Below are 26,860 nucleotides of genomic sequence, written 5' to 3' on the forward strand. Positions count from 1 at the left end.
CACAGCTGTATTCGACGTAAGCAGCTATTGTATTAGCCTTATATTAAGTGTATCCCTCCTGGGTGCCTGAATATGAAGTGCGCCCTCTGCTGGTGGTCTGTGCTCAGAAACATGCGCAATTTTGTAAACACTACCAAATATTTAGTCGTGTCTGAAATATCTTGTATTATTTTAGTATATTTTAACACTCAAAAATTATGTTTTTATGATCCTAGGCATTTTTTTTTGGGTCATGTAATGAAGTTTAATCTGCCCCAGTACAATATATATTGTAAAAGCAGCACTTTGGGTCAAAATTAAACCTTTGGGAAAAATGCTTAGGATCATTGCGGAGAATCATTAATATGCCTTAAGAAAGTGAAAAATATCTGGTTATATTTTCCCCTTTTAAGTAAAAGGTTTAAATGTTTGATGGCATAAATCCTGAGTTATTTATTAAGTATTGAGCTGAAATGGCTTTAATCACAAATGTGATGTATGTCACATTGTTAGATACATCTGAGCCGCAGTTCCCTCCTCGTCCTGTAGGCTTCATCTGGACCAGGAGCAGTGGAGCAGCGGACCATTCAAAAACATGTCCCACTTTACATGAACTAAACAAGACTCGGGGTGAGGGCTGTAGTGTGGAGTCTGCCTGACCCCTGACCTCAGTGACCTCGTCCCATCTCTATGGGAACCAGCGGGTGTTTTTTCTTTAATATCTCTCTGTACATTTGTATATTCATAATCTTTACTTTACAGTACAGAACTCCTCTTCACATATCGCACAGTTCTTCATGTCAGCAGGAGCTAGGTTTTTGTGCTTATCACCAAAAAGTTGCAGTGCAAAAACAATAATTAACAACAATAATAATGATAATTAAAAGTACCTCTTAACAGACAATGGATTATAAAACAATGATCTTATGGCACGACAGCCACTCATTTCACACATAGTACAAATAACCCATGGAAACCAACGCTCAGACTGAAGAAGGCTTGCATAGCAATGCAACAATGCAACAAGTTAAGATATTTACAGCAAACGTAAAGCCCTGGCAGGGCCCAACGTCTCTTCTTTTGTGTAGAAACATCATGAGTGTATGAGGGGAATCTTTTGTGTCTGTACACCACATTTACAGTCTGTGCTGTCCCCACGCACACGCCTCGCACCAGGGCAGTCCATGAACAGCAGAGGGCGCTCCTCGCAACACGGAAACTCGCAACACAGCTCGTCTGTCGGGATGGCAGGCAGTTACTCTGCACAGATAAAACAACATGGTTTTTAGGATATATTAGAAGATATTGTTAACTTATGGTGAGTTCAAACGTCTATGGTGCAGGCGAGTCCAGGGAACTCAGTGTTTCTGCAGCGCTCAGCATGGCATCCGTGCCTGTGTCCAGTGTCTACGCGGCTCAGGCGTCTGGTGCCAGAGTTGGAAAAGATGAACTTTTTACAAAATGCTCGTCAACTAATTAGGGGTTTCTCTAAATAGCAGTTATTTTCACAGATTTTATGTCTGGTTCAAACACACGTCCAGAATGTCTGCGATGGGCATTATTTTGATGCCGTGGTCTGAACGTAGCATTAGAGTTTGACAAATCAGCTGGAGTTATTTTGCTCACAAACAGCGTCGTATGAATGTGTCTGTGTCACTATGCTACACGTGGGGGATGAATGCTGTAGCTCAGTCAGCCAGAGTGTCTTATATTGTGTCATCCTGGAACGGCCAGGACATTTCTTTGTGTAATGATCCTGACCCAGAGAAGAGGTGCCCACCGACAGCATTGTGTGTTCATACTCACATAACTCTCCTGAGAAGTGTCCCTGTCCATTGGCCCCCAGGAAGTCAGCGTGCTCCAGGGTGGTCCATTGCTGCGGCTGCCGGGGCCCCTCGCTCTTTCGGGGGCCTGTGGAGCCTTTGGAGGAGGTTGTCCCCGAAGAGCTGTGGCCCCCGGGGGACGGGAAGCTGGGCTTACTGTAGGGAACACACGGCTCTTCTGAAACACACAGTGACAGTGAAGTGAGGAAGACGGGACAGGCTTGTTTGGGTGTAACACTCGGTCACATTCTGTCCGTGGTAGAACAAGAATTATACATGAAAAGAAAGCACAAGAACAATTCAAGCTTTCATTACATACATTTTAATAAATGGTTGTACTTGTGTGCAACATTCAACATGTTTTACACCTTCATTTATACACATACGAAAAAATCAAACTGATTTGATTTGACTGAAACACAACATTAGATACTCATTTGAAAGTATTGATTCTAGACTCTTTAAATTGCCTTGGACTTTCAAATAATGTAGCGAAAGATGATTCGAGTCATTATCATTTGGTTTTGATATTGATCTGTATCAGAATTAGTTTAAGGTCACAAAATTACATCAACAAACTACTGGTATTTCGTCAAATGAATAAGAAAATAGTGTTTTATTTTAATTTTGGCATCAAAATCCTCATCAGTTTTTAGAAATTTTAGGATCATGGCAACACTAGTTGGCATATCTGGCCCATTTGATAAAACGTTTCTCGGCAGCATAAAGCATAGTGACTCAAAGCTTGAACCGGCTACCTACTGGTTAAAGGGCGAACACTAAACCCACTACATCACTGTTATCCTCATTGTTCCTGTACATCTGCATTTGGGATTTATTTGCTGTTTCTCTGTTCCACATTTCCGAGCTGCTTCTGTTTAAACTCGTGTACCATCTGACGCGGGGCCCATGTGCTCCGTGTGGATGCCAGTGGACGGTGCCAGGACGGGGCCCCCCACATGGCCCCCGGCTCTGCGTTCAGATTCATTTGTCTGCGTGGGAGGGGGTAAAGCACACACCCCCGCTGCCATGTAACATTACCGAGCCCAGAACTCATCACGGCGCCCCCCGCTGGTGCACTAATGATGGTAATGGAGGGGCCCGACCTGAGTGGAGTCTGCTGAGAGCCGCGCGAGGACCTGCCTTTGTCCCGCACCAATGTCAATATTTGCGTTGTTGAGCAGGACTAATTATGCAAACGAGCACATTCATTAGTTTGAAATAGACCTGTAGATCTGAAATTGTTTTTGTGGTTGCACTGTCATTTTTTTTTTTTTTTTTTACAATTAATGACATCATGAGCTCACTGCATCATCAAAACGACTTGTTACAGTGCCATGATACATCACTATCATATCCAAAATATATATAGAGATAGGTTTAATTTTTTTAAACATTTGTAGAGGAGATTTTCAACATATTTTGAGTAAATTAGCTCTTATTGAACATTTAAGTAAAGGAAATTTGAAGCCAATTGTTTTTCTGAGGCTCAGAGTCGGAGCAGAGTAGACAAACACATAAACAGGATGAATGAAACAGGCGTGAATTAAGCTAGAAACTAATGTGATATGTGATATGATGGACTCGCAAAATAGTTTTTTCTTTTATAAAATACAAATAATAAAAAACCTTTACTCCATTCCAAAAAAAAAAAAAAAACTTGTTAAAATTGACATCGATCTCCATGGAAACCCAAGGGTTGTATTCAGATGAAACTCGCAGTCTCGCAGATTCACACATGTCGAGAACAGAGCCGGACACAGATGGTGCGTTTGTGTCGCCACCAAAAGTCTCAGCGATTCCGCCGTCGTTCTGCTCTGAGGCCTGCTGCTCGCGTTGGACTGGAGCGCCTTCTTCTATACTGGCAACAGTTACAGGGCCCGGGCTGCAGGGGGGAAGACGTGGTAGACGGTGCAATCTGCTCACGGGGGCCACCGTCTCATCCCAGCGTGAACCTCTCTCCCGTCGCCGCACTCAAGCTCAAGTGTCGGCCTGATACCTGCTGGCAAACCCTTCCGAAATCCAATTTGACTTTGTGGATTCAATTGTCATGAAAGCCCAGAGGGTCCACAAGTACTGCTGCGTGTATTACTACTTCTCCTGTTGTGGATACTTGGACTGTATGGGTTTTGAAATGAAAACCCATGTGCAGCCACAGCATGAAAAAGCTATTCTATTCATCAAACTTAAGAAGTAACTTTTTCAGGTGGGGGCTTGTTGTCGTGGAGATTGTATTGCTTTGCATCGAATGTTCCAAATACTGCATTACATTTTATTAAAAAAAAACATATTGCACTTAATGAAGCATGAACAAAGACTTAAAGTGTGTATGACAATTTTCTAATAATATATTTATATCTGTTGTGAATATAAATTATAGTTTTACACCAAAAGAGTAGGTATCAAAAAAAGTGATATCGCATTAGGGATACTCATTCCAGTCTTTGATGCAAGTGTATACATCATTTACATAAATAAAACTACTTTTTTGACATTCTAAACATTAATCTAATTTATTTTTATTTGTAAAAAAAAAAAAATCGTGACTTTAGATGAGTTTTGGCTCAGTGTTTGCTGGGAAGTTAAATATTTGAAAAAAAAAGTTGGGCAAAATTTTAAATATACACATCTTAACTGAATTTTAGTTCAATAAGTCATCCAACCTGTCAGAGGCACTTTAATTCATGAAGGACTAATAGTTTATTAAGAATGATTGTAGCTTAGTTACTACTTGATTAATACCCTGACTCTAACCCCTTCATTTAACAGTTAATAAGCCTGAATCACTCTTGATAAACCCTTTGTTTATTGGGAGTGTCTGCAGAGCCGCGGCGCGCGGCCGTAAAAGCCATGTTATTTTTGTGCCGGCCGCGCGCCGCGGCTCCTGAAACTGCGCCGCTATTTGACCGCGTTTTAGACCGCGCCGCGTTAAGGTTAGGGTTAAGGTTAGGGTTAAGGTTAGGGTTATGGTTAGGGTTAGCCATGAGGCTATAATGGGCTATAAGGGAAATGCCGCGGTCCCTGAAACTGCGCAGCCATTTGACCGCGCCGCGGCTCTCCAGCCACGGCCTTGTTTATTACAGGTATGAATGAAATCCTTGTTCATGGTTTAATTAAGGCCAATTTAGTTGTAGTTATTATTAAGTGGTACAAACTAACATTTATTTCTGTATTTAGGGGTCTGAAGGGATGTGAAAAACCGTTGGAGCTGCAATTTTCTGCTGTCTCGTTTTACCTACAACGAGCCTCAAATGAAAGGATCGTTCTTGTGTAACATCCTCAAAGACCCTGTTTGTCACCAAAATGGAATAGTGCCTTCAGGTGGAACCAGTGCACTCCAAGAAATCCCTCCAGTCTGCAGTGAGCACTTTGTTCCAGGAGCTAGTTAGCACAAGACCACCTTCATCCTGAGGCTATGCTAATAAGCGTTATTTACTTACAGATTTAACATTAGCCTCATTTCTGCAGAGATTGAACACATGCAACATACAGTGTCCTCAAAATGGTGACAAACAAACATGTGACTGAAACACATGAATATGAACTGTTTTTATAAAGCCACTATCCTTCCAGCCTCTTCAGCAACAACACTTCCACGAGTAGTCTGGGCCCCGGAGCTCCAATTACTGGCAGATTAACGTTCCCCTAACAAACCTTAGCGCTAAACTTTATTATGCCACCATGTTTCTGCAGGTGAGATGAGACGTTTCAGCTCAGGCAGAAGTTAAAATTGCCTCCACAGCATATTCAACTTTTGTAATTCCACTGCGGTGAGTAAGCACAACCATATCCTATAACACAGCTCTATATGTACATATAACTGCATTTATCTGCTGCTATGGGCACGGTTAGTGAGGGGCGGTTGTGCTATCTGCAGCAGGTGTGTGTGTGTGTGTGTGTGTGTGAAGCCATTTGTTAGTGCTGGATTTATGGACGGCGCTTTAAACGATGTCTATTATCCATCTGCTGCTTCTGACGGAGGAGCACAACAGCTGCAGGACACCAGAGCTGAAGGTCAGACGCACCCCGGGTCTGCCCTCGCCAACGGGAGAGAGGGAAGGAGAGAAGAAGGATGGAGGCAGAGAGAGGGAGAGAAGGAAGGAGAGAAGGATTAAGGGCAAGAGAGGGAAGGATGGAAGGGGAGAGAGGGAAAGAAGGAAGAAGGGGGAAAGATGGGGAGTGAGAGCGAGAGAGGGAAGGATGGAGGGGGAGAGAGAGGGAAGGATGGAGGGGGAGAGAGGGAAGGATAGAGGTGGAGAGAGGGAAGGATAGAGGTGGAGAGAGAGGGAGAGAAGGGAAGGGGAGAGAGAGGGGGAGAGGGAAGGATGGAGGGAGAGAGAGAGAGTGAGAGAAGGATGGAGGGGGAGAGGGAGAGAGAAGGATGTAAGGGGAGAGAGGGAGAGAAGGAAGAATGGAAGGGGAAAGAGAGGGATGAATGGAAAGGGAGAGAGAGAAGGATAGAGGTGGAGAAAGAGGGAGAGAAGGGAGGGGGAGAGAGAGGGGGAGAGGGAAGGATGGAGGGGAGAGTGAGAGAAGGAGATAAGGATGGAGGGGGAGAGGGAGAGAGATAAGGACAGAAGGATGGAGGGCAAGAGAGAGGGAGTGAGGGAAGGATGAGGCGGAGAGAGAGGGAGAGAAGGGTGGAGAGGGAGAGAATGAGGAAGCGGGAGAATGAGGGAAAGGTGGGTGAGAATGAGGGAGAGAAAGAAAGATAGAAGATGGGAGAGAGACAAGGGGAAACAATAGTGATAAAAAGAGGGAGAAAGAATGTGAAAGAGAGAGGGGTTACGAGTGGGAGTAAGGAAGAGGCGAAAGAGACAGAAAGAGGAATGAGATGAGAGGGTTGGAGAGAGAGACAAAACCCGTCTCCCACACTCTCTCTCACACACAGCGTTTGGCTAATGGCTCCAAAATGAGGCTAACGATGAGCTTTAGCAGCCGACATGGAGGCGAGGCCCGCAGCAGCCAGTGGCCGTGTCACTGTTCAGACGGTCAGTGAGAGCTGTGGGTGTTGGGCCGTTTGGCAGCAGACATCAGGACGTGGCCCGGGCGGTGCCACTGAGCTGCGGGTCAAATCTCTCACTTTATGAGAGGCACAGATGTCAGAATGAGCAGTTTGGATTATTGTTTGGATTACAGGTCCCATAACATGCAAAATCAACTTTTCAGAGCTTTAAACCTTCTTACATTGCTATTTGTGTTTCATATATGTACCCAGAGTGTTTTTTTGATTGATTCCCTCAGTTTTTAGCTATAGAACAGACTATCTCCTTTCCTCGAATCTCCAAACTGATGGGGGGTGGGTGCAAGACCGCGTCATAAGGGCAGGCACGCGTCATTTTCCCCCCTCCCCTCCCGCCTCCCACCCCCTTCCCCCCGGCTCCGCGCTGCTTGTGTCTCCCATACAAGCCCTGGAGTTTTTCTGCTTCGATTTACGAGGAAACACGGTTCAAAGAGGCCCAAAACGTCATTAATGATATCGCACTCTTTACTATTATCACAATGGTGAAGGTTTATGAGGCAGTTGATGCAGTAACCGGGAAAATAAACGGAGAGAAGTTCTATCCGATACGAAAAAACATGAAATAAGAGCGCGATGGACATAAGACTTTCATATATATATATATATATATATATATATATATATATATATATAGAGAGAGAGAGAGAGAGAGAGAGAGAGAGATCTATAGATATAGAGATCTATAGATATATCTGTTCTGCGCACGCTTTAGAATAAACACCAGATTTATTTAGTCTTAAAGTAGTGTTGATCTGAAGTTCTATCGTTTCTCACTCAGTTGCGCGGCAGGAGCGGCGCAGCGCGGAGCAGACAGCTGTGGGGCCTACGTCACGGGTTGGGCGGGGGAGCCAGATCGCTCTTCGCAAGGGTGGGGGCGAATGTCAATCCAAGCCGTTTGCATTTCCGGGTTGGTGAGGGGGTCCAAGTCTGGGTGATATTTCTTAACTATTATGTTAAGGGTGTTGCACAACTCTTATTATTATCAATTATACACTTAGGATAGACTACAAAACGTGAAAAAAGCATGATATGGCACCTTTAAACTGAGCTGAGAATTCTATGGTGTAAATATTTGTTTAATTTCTCTGATATGGTCCTATCTACATTAAATAAAAAGTGGCACAAAGTTCAACGTCCAATCAAATAAAAAGTGAAGATACTTTTCTCAGGCTCAGAAAGTGGTGCCATTATTCAACTTCAAAGGCCAGATTGTTGATGAAATAAGTTGCATGAGATGAATATGACAAGTTTGTGGAGCCAATCACAAACAAACAATGATGAAGATTCAACGTTTGTGAAATTATAATTTGGATATTTCAGCAAATCACATGGGAGCTTGCCCACCATGTGAGCTATGACATGGACCATCGCCATAGACCATGTGTTAAACCAGGGGTGGGCAATTATTTTCCTCCGAGGGCCATATTCGAATCCGGGCAAGTAGCGAAGGGCCGATCATTGGTGTGAAAAAAAAAAAATCCCAAAAATTTGATATCAAATAAAATATAACTTTTCTGTCAAATATAGGCTATTGAATATATTATTTAATTCATTTCACGTCATATTTATTAAGGATACAAGTGCAGACAGATGCCTGAGGGCAAAAAAATAAATAAAAAATTACTTGGACAAGCTTGGCGGGCCGGATTGAAAGGCCCTGCGGGCCAGATGTGGCCCGCGGGCCATAGTTTGCCCACCCCTGTGTTAAACCCTGGTAGTTGTACCTGCTTTGTGTGGCCTGCGGGTGTCCTCAGTGCGGTCCATGGAGCCGAGCCTCTCCTGGACCTGGCGGTGGTGCTCCAGGGGCCCGGACATGGGGGGCCGCTCCAGGGAGGACGCCTTCCTGTCATCTGGGGCCACCACACAGCCCACACTGCGGGCCCCCTGGATCCGGCCCTGGCCCTGACTGGGAGGGGGCTCTGGAGGAGGAGGTAGGTCTGCACACAGACAAGTTGGTCTAAAACATCTCACACACTGTATGAGTAACGCCTTTTTCTGTCCTGTCCTTAACATTAGACCAACGCCTCTATTCACAATCTGTTTATGTATTATTGTGGAATTATTGTGTTCATGATATTCTATGAACACTGCTCTACCATGGAGGCAGAGCCGCCCTCCCATTATGCTCAAAGCGCACAATGCTTAGGGCATCAAGTGCTCGAGGGGCACCAGTCTGACCAGGCACTGTTCAACTCAAACTGGGATTCAAGTGTTGCCTCTTTCTCCATGGTGAGTTTGAGATGTTCAGGGGCCGCTACACAAGCCACAGATTAAACAGACACAGACAGATCAGGGGCAAAGCTGAGAAGCTTGATCCACATACATAATATCCGTTTTGCTCCTTGTAGTTTGTATTCTACAAACTACAAGGAGCAAAACGGACTTCAGATGATGAGAATTGGCCCCATATTCATTTAGAAACTGAGATAAAGAGTGAATGAAACAAGTCGTGCAATGAGACCTCCACAGAGCTGACACACAGTGTGCATAAAAGCAAAGTGCAACTTCTTACAAATGTCTATATCATGTTTTCATAAATTCAACAGAAAGTGTCACTAGTTTGCAGCCTGTAGTGTTTTCTAGAACCTCGATCTGTTCTGCAGAAGAGCAGGAGAAGGGCTTTGTGTGATGCTGGGGCGGAGCAGGGATATTTATGGACTGTGGGGGACCCTGGGGGACCACATAATAAACTGGGTAATGAGTCGCTAATAATATTGCATCTAAAATGCACCAGGATACAGAGAATTAATTTATTTAGTTGAAAACTTCTTAGTTGAGTGCCTCGAGATCCCAGTAAGGATTGGGATTTATGTAATATTTACAAAATTGAACTGATTAAAAATAAATACATACTTCAGAAATAGTCACCTTAAGGTTTTATTGCAAACTAATATCAAACTCCTATGTATTTTCTACACGTTCAAAGTGGGTTGGGGGCATGTGGGCACCATTGAGCATTTCAGCTTAGGGCCCCCAAATGGCAGGCCCTGCATGAAGGTCTCAAAGGCAAGTGTAGGTATTATATAAGGTCCAGTTTGAAATCAGAATTAAATGATAAATACACAGGTAGTGCGTCAAAACCAAACTAACACAAACCCCAAAAGAAATTAAAAAAACCAGGTCATAATCAGGACCAAGAACCAGGTATTTAAAATGTTTAAACTACACCAGATCATAAATATGACTAGACCAGGATTAAGCCATGTATCATTGTTTACACTGAAAATAAACATGTTGATTAGATATTTTCTCCATGAGTAGATTAACGTTTCTGTCCCTCACCGTCACCAGCAGGGTCCCTTCGGTGTGGCGTCGTCCCCGGGGTGCGGCCCTTGCGCTGGGCTCTGGGGACCCGTGGGTGTCCCAGACTGTGGGAGCCCCCTGTGCTGCCGTCTGTGGAGAAGGGACTGCTGGGCCGCGGCCGGTGGGACAGGGCTTTACCTAAATCACAAACCACAATTAATAATGCTGCCTGCTACTTTTTCAGAGCAGATTTTAGGATTTTCTTGAAAGGCTGAAAAAGAGTAGTAAAAAACTGGAAAGGGAAAATGCTGCAGAGGGGCCCAGGACAGAGTTGCAGAGGGGCCCAGGACAGAGCTGCAGAGGGGCCCAGGACAGAGCTGCAGGACAGAGCTGCAGAGGGGCCCACGACAGAGCTGCAGGACAGAGATGAAGAGGGGCCCAGGACAGCGCTGCAGAGGGGCAAAGGACCAAGCTGCAGGACAGAGCTGCAAAGGGGCCCACGACAGAGCTGCAGGACAGAGATGAAGAGGGGCCCAGGACACAGCTGCAGGACAGAGCTGCAAAGAGGCCCACCACAGAGCTGCAGAACAGAGCTGCAGAGGGTCCCACAACAGAGCTGCAGAGGGGCCCAGGACATAGCTGCAGGACAGCGCTGCAGAGTTGCCCAGGACAGAGATGCAGAGGAGCCCACGACAGAGCTGCAGAGGGGCCCAGGACACAGCTGCAGGACAGCGCTGCAGAGGGGCCCATGACAGAGCTGCAGAGGAGCCCAGGACAGAGCTGCAGAGGGGCCCGGGACAGAGATGCAAAGGGGCTCAGAACAGAGCTGCAGGACAGAGCTGCAGAGGGGCCCAGGACAGAGCTGCTGAGGAGCCCAGGACAGAGCTGCTGAGGGGCCCAGGACACACCTCTCTTACTCAGGCTGGGGCCTTCCAGCCTGTAGCCTGCCCGATCCGCTGCCACCACCAGGGCCTGGGTGAAGGAGCAGTGGGTGAAGATGGAGCCGTCGGAGGAGCTTCCCAGACTGGACCTGTGGCTGGAGAAGGGCTGTTCCTCCTCAGAGGCCGACCCCCAGCCATTCAGCATGGAGCCTGTAAGACCAGAGCCTTCAGCCACAAGGGACGGACCATGTACACGGGGAGTAAAAGATATATTCCGTTGGGTCCTGATCCTCGGTTTCGCCCAGAAATGCTTTGGAACGGTTCTTTTATTGGCGAAATGCTTAGGGCCTGGCTCGCAGGGAATTATACATTCTAAGCATGTGGGATAAAGTAGAAAAAGCTTCAGTTGTAGTCATCTGGACTCAGTTTGAAAAAATAGACGTTTCGACTCTCATCCAAGAGTCATTGTCAATAACAGAATTTAGGTCGAGAACTCCGATATTAATACTGTTCTGTGGTAAGACCCGCCCATTGGGAGGAGCCTTCCTGAAGTAGAAAGAGTTGTTTGTTTCAACAGAAACTCCCCCCTTGTATCTACCGAGCTAGCCTATTCAGAATCTTAATGGGCTATTAGAAACCTTTTTTTCTTTGTGAGACACTGGCTCAACCACCCTGAGTACCTGATTAGCATCTGAATGTCCTCTACCTTTCCAGGGGTTCAGTAACCCATTATAAATAACAGGAAGATTAAACCTTAGCCCTCCATTTCTGTTTAAAGCAGGTCTTTCTTTTTTAACAAAAATAGCTTCCTTGACTCCTTCCTTGACAGTAACCCATTCCTTGAATGGGTTACTGAACCCCTGGAAAGGTAGAGGACATTCAGATGCTAATCAGGTACTCAGGGTGGTTGAGCCAGTGTCTCACAAAGACAAAGAGGATTCTAATAGCCCATTAAGATTCTGAATAGGCTAGCTAGGTAGATACAAGGGGGGAGTTTCTGTTGAAACAAACAACTCTTTCTACTTCAGGAAGGCTCCTCCCAATGGGCGGGTCTTACCACAGAACAGTATTAATATCGGAGTTCTCGACCTAAATTCTGTTATTGACAATGACTCTTGGATGAGAGTCGAAACGTCTATTTTTTCAAACTGAGTCCAGATGACTACAACTGAAGCTTTTTCTACTATGGAACACGCCTGGACGAATGAGGGATTACACCGACACATGTGGGATAAACATATGAATTAGTATCACAGAAATGCTGCGGTTTATCAATACAACAAGTCAGCGTTTGGTGAGAAATCTATCTGCTTTTTGCCATCTTGTTCTCACCCAAAAATGTACCGGGAGCTGAAGCGAGCCAAATATCAGATCTAATAATTGAGTTATCTGATTTTCACTGGCCATGTAAATATATCCACCCAACTTAATTCGCTCGACATTTGGTATCACTATTTGCCCAGCTTATGATCAAGAGTATTATAATTCAATGTTGTATTAGTAGTTTCAACTCTTTTTGCAATAATAAACTAACAGTGGGCCGCAAATAGGGCAAGCTCATGATATTGATGTTTTATTTTTATCCATCCATCCATCCATCCATTTTCTACCGCTTGTTCCCTTTCGGGGGCGCGGGTGACTGGAGCCTATCCCACTGTTTTATTTTTACATTAAGATAATTATAGGAGAAAACAAATACATAAACACAAGACGTCTTTGCATCGTGCAACAGTCTCACCTCTTGTCGCTCCGCACAGACACCAAGCTAAACCAGCACTTCTATCAGACAGCCAATCAGCGCCGGAGCCGCTTCTCTTTACAGCTGTCAGTCAAACGTTTAACTAAGAGCTGTCAATCAGCACCTGTCAAGTGTGTCCGACTTGCCCTTACCACGCACACACTCATGTAAGGCAGGACGTCTGGCCATGACTATTTGGATGTTTTTTTACAACATGTATCTAATGAGCGGCTTGTTTTGTCACTGCTCTGACAGAGGAACAGCGCAGCAAACTGTGAACTACGAACGTACCGAATTAAACACACTTTAGCAGACTTTTAATATGATTGAATGTCCACATTGTTGGCAATATTGAGATTTAAGTATATCACTGTTACTAACTATTATCAGTAACGATTAAGCCAACAAATTACTTTTCCCCCTGCTATAATACCATTTAAGTTACTCCATTAAAGCTGTCTATGTTACATGGCTGCTGCTATTTTAGTAACTCTTAGGCTGTTCACCCTGGTTTTACACTTGTAAAAGGTGAACAGCCTCTCATGAGGTGTGTTTGTAATGTTCTTATATAAGCGTGCGTTTGGACGGTGGCTGCTTCTTAAATGTGGCAGTTGTTTGTCCTGTCCTGTGCCGTGACAGATTGTGTCTGGAGGAGAATCGCTTATAACTAATGCTGGTTGTGGTGCATTTAGTGATTTGCCGGCTAAATAAATGAGAACAGAGCAAATATTGTACTTGAACGTGCAGTGGAGGGTGTAATTTTGTTATTTTACCTGCTAACCAGTTACTTTCACCATGCAATATATTAGTAATATTGGAAAACAAAATATTTTAGTATCGAGAGAATGATACTAAAATATTTTGTAACCGGCTGTAAAGTCTATGCATGTACGCTCCTCTATGATGAACATCTGTGCTGCAGACGGATCAATGCCCTTTGTAATAACTTCACAAAGAGGAAATGTATTAATGTCGTACACGCTTGGCTGTGGGGCTTTTGCAGGTTATTTTGCATTCCACAGCAGCAGTGACAAACAGTCACAAACTCTTGAGATTAAATCTCGTTAAGTGATTCGTTTGCAATCAGCACCAGAAATAAAGGGACCAATCAAATGGCATTCAGGGCCCATAAACCTGACTGGAACCAATCACAGAGCAGCATTGTGGTTTGGACAGAAGGTAAAACAACCACAACAAACATGGCAGCAACAACTTCCTATTTTAGGAGAAATTTGGACTATTTTGTTTTTCAGAAATATACACACAATGGTACTTTGTACATTTGTGGATGAGAAAGATGAACACTGGATTAACCCAATTTAGATTTTTCTTCAATCAATCAGTGTGAAGCATTTTTATAATGTCCCGGCAGCTTTCGGCGAGAGCCTTTCCAGAGTGATTCATGTCAAGAACTCAATTCAGAGTGAGAAAAAAGATCTGACGTGAGCAGGTTACAGCAGCAGAGGCTGAGCTCAAATCTCGATTTACCACACCTGTTCCACTGCACCTGAGGATGTCCTTCACAACAGTGAGACATGTTCAAAATGGACAAAAAACGGGCTCAGTCATTACGTTTACATGCACAGAGAACACAGAGTGTGCTAAACAACTAAACTAAACAGACCTGTGTGTTCCAAGCATGGTTACAGTCCAGTTTATACGTCCAACAATTCTAATGTCAAGGCTGTGTTCTGTTAAATTAAACACCAGGGGGAACTCAAAATCAGTAAGTGAATCGATCAAAACAGACAGCAAAAGAAAAACAAATATTGATGGCTTTCATACCCGTTTAAAATCACATTTGTTGGAAAAGAGTCAAGGGGAAAGAAGCTTTTATTTTTTTCGCAGCTTTTTCTAGTCACTTTTTTAGTTTTTTTGTTGAGCTTCTACTGTTGCGCAGCGTCTCTTTTGTCCATCGTGTCTTTAGTTTTACTTTAAAACTCAATTTGTCTTTGCTCTAAAACCTCATAACAGATTAGAACCAATTAGATGCGAGCGGTGGTTAAGACACATTTAGAAGAATCAGTAAGAGAATTGACCACGATGGAAGAAAAAGAGCAACAAGAAAAACAAACATGGAGGCCTTTTCAGATCACATTTGTTGTAGGTTTCCCAGGTTGTCTCTTTCTTTAAAAATCTAGGCTTCTACTGTTGCGCTGTATCACCACTGTCCCCAGAGTCTTTAGTTGAACAAAAGTAGTATTTTAAAGTACATGCTCAGGAAGTCGCCTACAAGCAAACTTTTTTCCTGTAATTCCCAAACAGCTTTGTTGTGTTCTACAACATTTATATTGTAAATTTGATCACACTGTGAACCATTTACAGCATATTTCCTCTCTCTCTGGCTTCTGCAAAGCTTTTGGCTGATATTTATCACGTTACATCATAAAAAACAAACCACGCTGCCATGTTTGATAATCTAATATTGGTGAGTTACGTCCTTCACTCTGATTTTTGCTTTTACATGCGCGGCCAGGCCAGTACTTTAAATACCAGCACGGTCACAGCTTGCCAACGAAAACGCTTGGAGTTTGGCAGCGGAGGCTAGAGCGAACAGTCGGGTAATGTAGGCAGAGTTGGCATGCGTTGTTGCTGTGGCACGCGCTCAAGAGCCGAGCGGGTAGGGAGCAATTCACAGAAACAGTCAGAGAAACTGAGAGAAAGGATGGACAGAGGAGGGAGGAGGGATGCTGCGGTCAGCCAAAGGGCACTACTAAACAGCAGTGGTGTGGAGTGGACATGAGGGGTCAAAAGAGAAAAAAAAGTTCTGCGTATGTGATAATTGAGTCCCTAAAAAGTAGGGTACCATTTACGTTTTTCCCCTATTCTGTTAATTGTAAAAGCAGCTCTTAGTGACAAAATTTGATTTTGCACTGTTAGCATCTATATATTTTATTAATTGTGAATATGTTAGCACTAGTTGCAATAGATTAAGTCAGGAACATGGCATAAGGGGGGGCATGCTCAGGCGCGAAAAAATACTCTATTGATCCAATAGGAAACGAAACCTTTTCCCTCTTTTCCTGCTGTTTCCTGCTGATTTATATGTATTTTAAGCACTATGAATGAATGTCCAGTACAACTGAGGCTTAAAGGACATTGTTGTTGCACCATTACTCCAGAAAGTAAACCGATTATGCTGTAGTTAAAGTAGAATTACAGTAGCATTTAGCCCGCAGCTACCATTAGCACTCTTGGATATTGATACAAATTTGGGCTGTTGGTGTATTTGTGTCTGTAACTTCAAAAGTCTGTTTGCTCTTGCACTGGTTGAAAAGTGGGTGATCGAGCAGGTCTTCTACATTACAATGAATGGATCACTTTTCTCACAGAGATTTGTTAGTGGACATTCCGTCAGATGCCGATTATCTATTAGTAGGGTATGAGCTGTTAGCGTTACTGTGATGCTCAAACTTCGCTTTGACCCTTGAAAGTTGTAAAATGCACTTGCAAGAAGAATACATTTGGACAACAGTTTAAACCTAACTACCTTTGTCATCATAATTTGAAGTAACTTGTAAAAGTATAGTATAAAAGTATAAAGGTTTTGCATTCCGAGTGGCAGAAATATCTTTAGCACAACTGATAAAATGTCCTTCTTTACCTCATTTTTGTCCGTGGAGCATTTGTTTTCCATTAGTGTTCCGATACTAGCTAGTTGCTTAGTAATGGCAGGGGGTAATAAAGGACAGTTCAACTTGCCTGCCTACAATTTATTCCCTCAACAAATAGACTTGTGTTTGTTTGTTTGTTTGTTTGTTTGTTTGTTTGTTTGTTTGTTTGTTTAATCTGTGTTGTGTTTAACAGGGTACCCAACTTTTCCCATTGGGTTTTCCCTGTATAGATAAATAAATGAATGAAAATGAATGAATAAACATCTTATTTAAGGAGAGTAATGTAATCCATTCAACTGTGTGTGATCCAAACGTCTGTGAGTCTTAACTGAAGTGTTCTGTTGTTAATCTATTATTGACTCTAGCTATGGTCCAATTGTGTCCCATGTTTTGAAGCAAAAAGTGTCAAGAGTTGAACTCACAGTGCCAAAGCCAGACATGACTTCTCTCAACAGTATGTGCCATCCTTGACCAAATGTCCACCAGACCTTTCTTCTACATGTGACCACTTCAAATAACTTCCAAACTCACTCCCTTATGCAACATCCTTTTCACATAAGCCTATTAAAAACCATAGAAATGCTCTTTTTGCACTTTCTAACTTTCTGAACAAGACGCAAGCTATTGCAACCTCCTGATCCATTATTGCACCAGCTCACTCCTCTTTCCTCTGTCATTACACTGTACAGCCTTGCATAAGTCTCCCAACTCCATTCCTAGCCTCTTACGCAGCACCTCTTTCAAATTTTCTCCTTCCATTTTGATTTTTTAAACATTTCCCCTCAAAGACAGCCATCCCCGAGAGTCCAATCCCCCAGCGAAGAATGGAGAAGATAATAGAGCGCCGCCGCAAATGTGCTCTCTGGTTCTAAGGAACACTAGCTCAGCAAATCAGCACGGGCCGACCCCCAGCACAACCCCCGAACCAATCCAACTGTGATCACCAGCACATTATTTGATAAAAATTCAATCTCCTTAGAACTAGAAATATGGGATTTTTTTCTTCTAACTCAACAGCAGGACTTGAGGGTTCCCAACTTTCCAATTTGATTTCCCAAGACTTTCATGACACGATTTCTAATCTTTTAATAATGACCAGTGCAGCAGATCAGGGGGGAATTAAAAAGGAATGAGAATGTAAGAGTTGTGCCCAGCCAAGCCAGAAGTTTCTCAAGAATAGTATGTGCACTCACCCTACTTACTGTTAACTTACTAGATGTTATGAAGTAATTATTAATGAAGTATATTTTAATGTGGTTTTTGTTTTTGTGTTTAGCCAGACATATGACCTCTTGAGCTTTTTTACATTTGTCCCCCCTCAAAAAATTTACGAAAAAAAACGTACCCACATATCTCTTTAAATTGGCAATAGGATTCCTTCAGATTCGGCAGTTCTGTCTTAGTCTCATGCGTTTTTATGGCATCTCTTAAACCTCCTCGGCTCTGCACCATCGCCCTGATGGAGCAGGACCAGTAAAAGCTGCCTGGGGCCCTCCTGACTTTAACGCTGATTTATTCTCCTGTCTCATCTAAATGCCGTTAAACTTACACCAAAGAACAGAGACGTGCCACATTAGCTAATAGAACTACATGTTGCACTCCATACACACTGAAACAAATGGTTTGGTGTTTCACATTTTGTAGCTTAAATAATATTGTTTATATAGTTTTTTGTTAGCTACTTAGTAGTTCTAATTTCAATATTTTATGTTAATATTCAACCAAAACAACATAATAAAACAAGCAAGTCTTCTGACTTTCGTGTTGAAAACTGCGGTTTAGTATCATTGCAGCCTTGGTTTAGTCTCATTTTAGACCTTGTTCAGCCCTAATTTAGACTTTATAGAGCCCAGCCGGGTTCAAATCTGGTTGTACTTGGAAAGCCAAATATTACCTGAGGTGACACTTGTACTTTCACTTTGAGCACAAGGAATTTGATGAAATCATGTTTTTAAAGTGCTATAATAGAGTCTGCTTTTGAAAACACTGCAAGACGAAGAGTATAGCAAGCCTTTGACACTCTTTGCATGTTTCTGAAAGGCATATGTTGTTTTTAAATTCTACAAAATAATAATAATGAAATGACATTTTTCATAATGTACACCTCAAGCATTCACTCAACTCTCCTACCTTTCCAACAATCTCATTTACATTGGCGCTATAAAACACATGCCGTAAGATCAGGGAGCATAGACTAACAGAGAAGCAGCTGCGTAGACTGTCTGTGTTGAAAAATGGCCCCAGAGGAGAGAGTCATCCAATGCCTTTTTTTCTGGTCTCTCGCTGAAAATGTTTGATTTACTGTCCTTTGGTGAACCATTATGAAAACAGCAAGATTTCCATAATATTAAAACAATGACAAATCTATCACCGGGCGCGTGACAGGTATGCCCGCTCTCCCCTCCACTCTTCACGGCTTCAAAACGGTGGTCGTAATAAATCTTTGCACTTTTCCACCCCGCGCTTCCTCTTCCTGTGGGGGGAGCCGGCCTGCGGGAGGATAAGGAGAAATAGTGCTGTCTTTGGGGTAATACAGTGGTGGAGATGCAGGAGATTAGCGTTATCCGCGCTTCTATATTGGTCCAAATGTATCAGAGGCAGAGGAACATGTCAGCGCTACCCCAAACGCCGCTCCATCATCCCGGGGAAAAGTACACCAACAGACCGCCCTGTCAACATTCTCATTCCAAAGCCTTATGTTCTGTGCATCTCAGCGGGTTTACCCTCATCACAATTTATGCTAGCATTTGCGCACATTTTAAGTTTTGTCAAAGCCATGTACTGCTGTTGTGTTTTAACCCTAAGAATGAGAGTGTGTGTTTGGTATAATAATAATAAATACTCATTTTACAGACTTCAAAACATGTAAAACATAATTAGTACATTTTGAACAATTTGCAGTGGTCTAAGTTTATTGCTCCCTTACCTACTGCATTCTGAGCATCCAATGTATTCTCTGCAATAGGTTTATAACCTCTTTTCACAACTCTCTGAGGCGTCACAGTAAAGCTAACAAGCACTAGCATTCTGACATTATACTTCCTGCTCTCGGAGAAGAAAACGCTCTATAAATGCAGACATCCGTTTGCTTAAGAGCTGCTTTTACAATGTATCTATACGAGGTATTACTTTATTACAAACATTGGAAACAGTCTTTTTTATAATTAGTTATTTAGATTTTAGCTATACGAACAAGATGTCTATAAATTTTGGCATTAATTTCTACATTTGGTAGTACAATTTGCAATAATAGCTCAATGGAAACTATGCTTACATCTTGCAGTGCATATATATCGTAAAAGCTCAGAATCAGTCCTTTATTTTTCGTGAATAAGGAAGTGCTCCATTAGCATGCTAATGTTTGTTAGCCTTATTTTGACAGTAAACTCTGCTCTACGCTCAGAGAGTTGTAAAAAGTGCTTATAAACTCGTCGCAGTGTATATTTCAGAGCTGTCAACTTATCAAGGAGGCTATGCGTGAGATTTTACTAAATTAAGACTATGAGTGAGATCCCCGATTGTACATCGAAAACTATGTTTATTTGCTTTCTCTGCGACGATGCAAGGATAGGACTGTGTCCACTGTTTTAAATGACGACTCTTTTTCAGCGGAACAGGTTCACAGCTGATAACTCGCGCGCTGAAACGCTGCTTGTGATTGTTGTGACCCAGTTTCATGTCAGCAGTTAGATCTATGGTGGCCTGTTGGAAGCATTCAAATTTCCTGACGATAGTGACAGTGCTTGACGCGATCGGGAAGGGCATATTAATTTTTTTTTTTTACCAATTTGAAATTTATTTTGAAATGTATTTTTAGCGTGAGAAAAGGCCATTCAGCGCGTGAAAGCGTGAGGCAGGTCATAAATGCGTGAGTCTCACGCCAAATGCATGAGAGTTGGTATGTAGGTAAGTGAGGAATACATTCTGAACTGCAAACTGTATTTTTCACATTTTTAAGATGGTAAAACTTGCAGCACCTTGAAGTTTTTTCCAAATCTAGATGGAGTTCACACACTGCACACACAGAGATGACAGAAGTCTGAAGTGCTAAGATAATACAATAATCCCATGTTTGTAAAAGTCTAAACTACAGGGTTTGCAGCTTTTACACAGAGATCCATCGACACACAGGGACATTTATTACATGCAGAGGACTTTACAGTATATGTTGTTATGCCCACCAGTTCAATTACAATTGCAAATCAGAACTGGCCCCATAGTAAAAAAACAGAAAACATCTCATCAAAGCTGTATAGTCATTTGCTTTCAGACAACTGTATCGAATTGATCTTGACAATTTTTCTCTTTTATAGCCGAGTTGTCTGTGAAGGCCTTTCAGACTGTCGATGTGCTTTCTGGCCCATAAAAATACACATTGTCTTGTAGTAAAATAAAAATAAAACCATAACCCACTTTTATATTGCAGCCATTATGCAGCTTTAAAACAATACTTTACGATCACACTGTGGTTAATCCCAAACATTATTCATAAACAGCCTCGGTTTATTGCTGAGCGGTGCTACCTGGTCAGTAACCTTGACGTGTCCCTCTGCAGGCAGCTGTAAAAGTTCTAAAAGTCAGTTGTAAAAATGGAAATATGCCGCGGTCTGGAATGGAAAACGCTGCACACAAATGTATTTCAAATGTCTCTCGGGAAAATCGTGAAAGTGGCACTGGCCGAGGTGGCGCGTGTGCGTGGTAAATCACACCAGCTATCGCCGTGTTCGCCTGCAATTTATTTTCCTTTTAATTTTTCTCTCATGCTGCTTTTTAAAATTCATGGACTTTCTTATCTCTCCTTCGAAACGATAATTGTAATTCCCCAGAGTCGGCCAAAAGTGCTCAAACTGTGTGATATGGGAAAGTCGATTATAACGTGTACAGGTTTGTGTCAGTAAATATAAAACATGCAATTTTCTCATATCAGATAGAATAACAACTCGCACTACAATTACTACTACTAATACAACCAAAAATATTACTACAAATACTGTAGTACTATGACGATGTATTGGTCTTCAAAATCCTTCACTGTCTCACTGCTCATTTGTCCTTTGTTTTGCTACAACACATTTGAACAAATCAGGGATTGTAACGTGCTTTCTCAAAGGCATGATGGAAACATAAACTGTGACTGTTAGTTGTAAACATTTATTTATGTTTCCATTAGTCAATAGTGATGGGTGAATAGATATTGAAGGTATTGAAAGTATGGATATGCGCAAAAAATACATACTTGCTTTACACTCAGCGGGTTGTGCCAACAACATGTCTCAAAATAAAAGATAATTCTTCCATGAACCTTATTCTGGAAGTTGCCTTGGGGGCTGTCATTAATTCTGCCCCTCCTTCCAGTTTATCACCTTCAAGCTCCTTTAAGTGGTACGCGGATTTCTCTGCAGTGCAAATACATTCTGAAGATAACGTTTTTTATAACAAATAAAACGTAATGTAACGTAATTCAAGCCACATTTTTGTCCACTTTTGGTTTTGTCCTAGTTTAAAACCAGTAAAGCAACTCTGTAGTGTAGAACAGACTTGGACATTTGTGGCTCCAAATCACCATCTTGAGGTGATTTGGAGATTTTAGTTTATATTTTCTAACTGTCTTAGCTAAGTAACATCTGTCTGTACCTGTGTACCTGTGTCCATAAAAAGTTTACATGAAATGAAGGAAATAATAGATTCAACCGTCTACATTTTACAGAAAAGTGCCTCGATAATCAATATGGCCCTGGGAGGAAAAATAATGGCCCATCCCTGGTGTAGAAACTTTGGACCTTGTAGTAACTTTAGATGTAAAGTTAGTTTTCGCTGCTTTTAATAATCCGAGACTTGCTGCTGTATATAAGGATCAAAACCTCAAACTTCAGTCTTCTTAAATTATCACCCTCTTCAGAGCAGAGACAGGCTACAACAAACTGACATCCCCAAAATAGCCGCAACAAACATGTCACGTGACTGAAACCCGAGCTGCCTGCATGCCTCGCTCCTTCCCACCACCATTAAACCCGGCCCATGTCGTGTACCTGTGAGGGAGCTGTCCAGGTTGTCCATGCTGGATCCAGGCGTGTGCTCCAGGCCTCTGGGGTGTCTGGCCCCGTAGCCTTCATCCTCCTCGTCCTCCTCCTCCTCCTCCTCGTCAGGCAGATCCATTTCCAGCTCCGACACCATGGTGCTGGACACGTACCCCACCGGAGGAGCAGGGGCCTGGGGAGGGAGGGAGCTGCCCTGCATGTGCCTAGAGAGAAACACGATTCTCTTATGAACACATTATTTACAATCACTGTCACTGGCTCTGAGTCTATAAATGAGTGATGGTATTTATACAGTATTACACAATGTATTATATATTTTAATACATATTTAACATAGCTCTTTAAATGCTGTTTTACATATTGTATGAGCAAAGAAATGTAATGTTTTGTAAAGGAGAAGTTTTTTGTCCATGGACACAACATAAATATGAAATCGACCGTTCAGAGATTGAAGTGTCTTCCAACAATGCCATTTTTTCAGACGATATCATTCTGATAGTACCCATAGTAATTTTCAACACAAAATTATGTTGTTTCTTAAAGATTCACTATGTAACTTTACAGGTCGAGGTAAAGAGGTGTAGACAGTTTTATCTTCTGCGTTATGTGATTCTCTTATTTTTTAAGTGTATCTAGTGTTGTTACTTGTTGTGTAGGGGGAGCACAATGTTACATGTCCATGATAACCAGAGAACAGTGAAGATAAAACTGTTTAAATGTTGATATTGGAATTGTTTATTAAAGAGTGACATGTTTTTCATGTAGAAAATAAATATATTTTTTTCCCCGTATGGGTCAGCTCTCAGGGTCAAAATGAGACAGCAGTGTGTTATCTGCATCTAATTATAGAGCATTTTATTCTCAACGAAACAGGAAGTGAGCTGCACGTGGGCAGTAAAAGATGTGAAAAACACCTACATATTTATTGTGGTGATTAATTAGGATGCTGAGAATGCATTAGGAAAGTCATTATGTGTGGACTGCTGCAAAGAGTTTAACATGGACAAGTTCTGTTTTTCACATTTAAAAAGTAATCTTCAAAGTGGCAGAAACTGTCACTTTCATGTCCATTAGATGCTTTGTTTTCTTTCTTTTTTTGTGTGCATTTATCTTTATATGCACACACCTTGAAGACAGCTTGACAGAGCTGAAACGCGTTGGAGCGTTTTCTTTTATTAAAATGGCCCTGTTTAAATAAAGGCTTTTTATTGACAACCCAAAACAGTCAGTTTTTTTTTTTTTTCTGCTCTTTGCTTCCACCCTTGGCTGACTATAATCTTTATTTTGTAACAAAGGAATTCATCCACCATTTCAAAAGAGCACCTAACCTTCACGTCCATCACAACTATGAGGTGCCCCCCAACTTTATTGTAATTTTATTCCGATTCCTTTTGATGTTTATGTGCAATTACTGCATCTTCATCCATTATTGTTTGGTGAATTCATATGAAAAAAACACACCAACCCGACAAGTACTGCCCTCACTCCGCATACATCCTGAGGCCAGGCCATGTCAGGCTAATCTGTGACACCCTTTCACATGTAAAGCGCTGCATACATTTAGCCAACACGCTAATTCCATGTTTCTGCTTACATGCTAACACAATGACCTGTTAATTGCTGCAGCGTTGCTACAAAGACGCCCCCCGTCACCTCTCCCGCACGAGAGTAAAGGGCCGCCTGGCCTTTTGCAGTGGGGGATAGTGGGTAATTGTGCTGCTGTCAGGGAAGCTCTGGAACCAACATAGTCATTACAGAATAACGTGACATCTCCTCCTGACAGGGTTTCTAATGCAAACCCCCACCGCCAGCACCAACTGTCAAACAATAAACACTTACAAGAGAAAAATATTTCAGTTTGTATTTAATTTGTAGATCTAGCCAGTTCCCTGTATTTTTCCCTATAGCTGTTAGCATTAGCTCGCCAAACATTTAAAATTAGCTGGCCACAGTGTCGGGAGTTCGAATCCTATCCTATTTGCTGCATGTCCTCCCCTCTCACTCATCCCCGATTTCACGCTGTCTTTCCTGTCTAATAAAGCCTTAAAAAAGGCCAAACAAAAAAAGTGTACATCTTAGTTTAAAACTAGCATCTAAGCTATAGGCTAACTAACTAAGGCTAAGTTTAGATTTCTGATGTTTTGCTTCTGGTAGGAATCCAATCATCCTCTTTTACTTGTTACTGGTGAGGAAAGCAGATAAATTACATAAAACCATAATAGCCATTTTATTTTATTTATATATATTTATTCAAACCAGAGGTGCTCATGTTACAGTTATTACAGTTCTAACAAATTAAATACTCTTGTTGATATAATGAATTTACTCGCAGTTCAAGGCAACATATGGCCTTGCATGAACAATAGAACATGTACGCTGCTCGGATGTGATGTGGGGGAGTAAACACATGAGAGAGGGGAGCGGGGGGGAGAGCGGGAGACATACAGTACCTGTCTAAGTGGAAGCGCGGGCCCATTAAAATGAAATGATGAATGGCTTTATCTGTGCAGCACACACAGTTGAAGAATACATGCACAAATCAGAGGCGCAGTAAATATGTAGCGGAGTGTACAGTAAACACTTTCAAATTACAACACGGTTCTAGCAACAATCGTATATTCACGTGTCAAAGCAGAGGCTCAGATTGCTTTCCTCCTCAGGTATAATTGTACTATATTTTGATGACACGATAAAACAACAACAAATCTTTTTTTATAGACTACATGATATATTGTCTAAAGTGTCATATTTGAAATTTTCAGCGTCTTTTAATTGTTATATAAGAAAACAAGATGTGATTATGACATTTTATTTGCTAGCGTTGCAATGCACAAACTGACATAAAGTCCTAAATCCTAAAGGCATAATGGGCAAATGTAATTACCCAATAAATTGTAATTTTAAAGAATAATTTATGGAAAAATTAGATTCTGATATGGTATTATGCTACTGTTTTTTTGTTTTGATTTTCCCTTAAACTTATGAATTTTCTTATGAATATTCACAAGCACAATTTGTATTCACTCTCCTGGTTCAATTTTGTTATAATCCTGAGCTAAAGTCCTGTTTAAGTGCAGTTTTGATATAATTACATATTACAATAAAACAGGAAAGGAGATTTTAATAATTATGAAAAATGTCTGCTTAGGCCTTCAAAACCTAAGCAGTAATGCACCCTGTTTCGTCCCAAATTTGATTTGTGTTGCCACTTTAAGGGATTGCTCATAGGGAAAAGAAATACATTTTTATAAACAAAAGTTGAAGATTGTCATGAATGATTGTGCACCTCTGCCCTTCTTGAGAACCACATGGCTTACACAGACATACTGCAGGAGACTCACCACGTTTGTTTGGCCATGTCAATCTGGTAGGCCCTGGTCAGCTCGTCCAGGTGGGCTTGGAGCATTGGCTGCATCTCGTCTCGTGGAGAAGGGGTCAGGGTGGCCGTAGACTGTTGACCGAAGGATACCGCGGCCGGGGACGAGGCCACCCCCCTGATGGGCGGCGTGGGGACCCTCTCGTCCTCCTCCTCCAGCTCGTCCTCCATGCCCTGGTGCAGGTAGGTCTGCACGGGCATCGGGGGGCCCCAGCCGTCACTGTCGTAGCTGTGATGCAAACACAGGCAAGATTAGCGATGAGTATAACTAATAACACTTTAGATTAAGGTTCCTTAGTGCGGTAAACTATTTATAATACAGTAATAAGGACTTGTTATTTGTTTATAAGCATTTAGTAAAGCATAAGTTATTAAGGCTCTTACAAAAATGTTGTACATGGTTTAATAACACACATGATTTTGCTTAATGGGTTATTGAGATTTATATAATACGATATTATAAGTCAAATGCTTGTAATTGTCTAAGAGCTTATAAACCATTCATTCATTCATTTTCACCGCTTGTTCCCGTTCGGGGTCACAGGTGACTGGAGCCTATCCCAGTGACTTTGGGCCTTAGGCGGGGTACAACCTGAACAGTGGACAACTCGTCGCAGGGCCAACTCTTATAAACCAATGACAACTTTTTATTAAGGCATTATAAATAGTTTACTAAGGATCCGTATTCTAAACGAAAGGTGACCGTATAGCTTACCTTACCTTTTTGTCATTTCGATTTGATAAAGTTTAGATTTATTGGTTTTAAGTAAACTACTAACTAAAACTACTACTATCTTCCACCCTGTTGAGACATACAGCCAAAACTACAACTACTACAACTTAAGGTACTACTAATAGCACTACTACTGCTACCACTACAACTACTTAAAGTACTACTTGCACTACAACTACTACTACAAGAACTACTATAACTACTGACAACTATTAAAACTATTACTACAACTAATATAACTTTTACTAAGTACTACTACTAGTAATACTACTAACATTAATATGAACTACAATAATAAATACTACTCCTACTAAAAATACTAGCAGTACAAACACTACTTAAATTACTTCTACTAGCACTTCTACTCCAACTACTTGCAAAACAAGAAATACTACAAGAACTACTACAATTA

The 26,860-nt window shown here is 41.9% G+C and overlaps 1 protein-coding gene across 5 annotated transcripts in view; it reads right to left on the reverse strand.

Moving 5' to 3' along the window:
• Positions 1–700: 700 nt before the first annotated feature.
• Positions 701–26,860, reverse strand: part of robo2 (roundabout, axon guidance receptor, homolog 2 (Drosophila)) — a 614,701-nt gene continuing 588,541 nt past the window's right edge. For 3 of the 5 annotated variants that reach the window (XM_072460480.1, XM_072460471.1, XM_072460462.1), the window contains 6 exons: positions 25,681–25,944; positions 22,331–22,542; positions 10,108–10,266; positions 8,550–8,762; positions 1,786–1,980; positions 701–1,239 (listed from right to left, as the gene is read on the reverse strand). In XM_072460480.1, coding sequence (XP_072316581.1) covers positions 1,238–1,239; positions 1,786–1,980; positions 8,550–8,762; positions 10,108–10,266; positions 22,331–22,542; positions 25,681–25,944 — 1,045 coding nt within the window. In that variant the 3' untranslated portion in view covers positions 701–1,237. Of the gene's footprint in view, positions 1,240–1,785; positions 1,981–8,549; positions 8,763–10,107; positions 10,267–10,976; positions 11,160–22,330; positions 22,543–25,680; positions 25,945–26,860 lie in introns of all 5 variants that reach the window. The other 2 variants (XM_072460445.1, XM_072460453.1) reach the window with 1 other exon arrangement.

The sequence above is a fragment of the Eucyclogobius newberryi genome, unplaced genomic scaffold (assembly GCF_026437365.1).
Source record: "Eucyclogobius newberryi isolate DKJ021-1_F unplaced genomic scaffold, fEucNew1.0.hap1 SCAF_10, whole genome shotgun sequence".
In the NCBI taxonomy this organism is placed as follows: domain Eukaryota; kingdom Metazoa; phylum Chordata; class Actinopteri; order Gobiiformes; family Gobiidae; genus Eucyclogobius; species Eucyclogobius newberryi.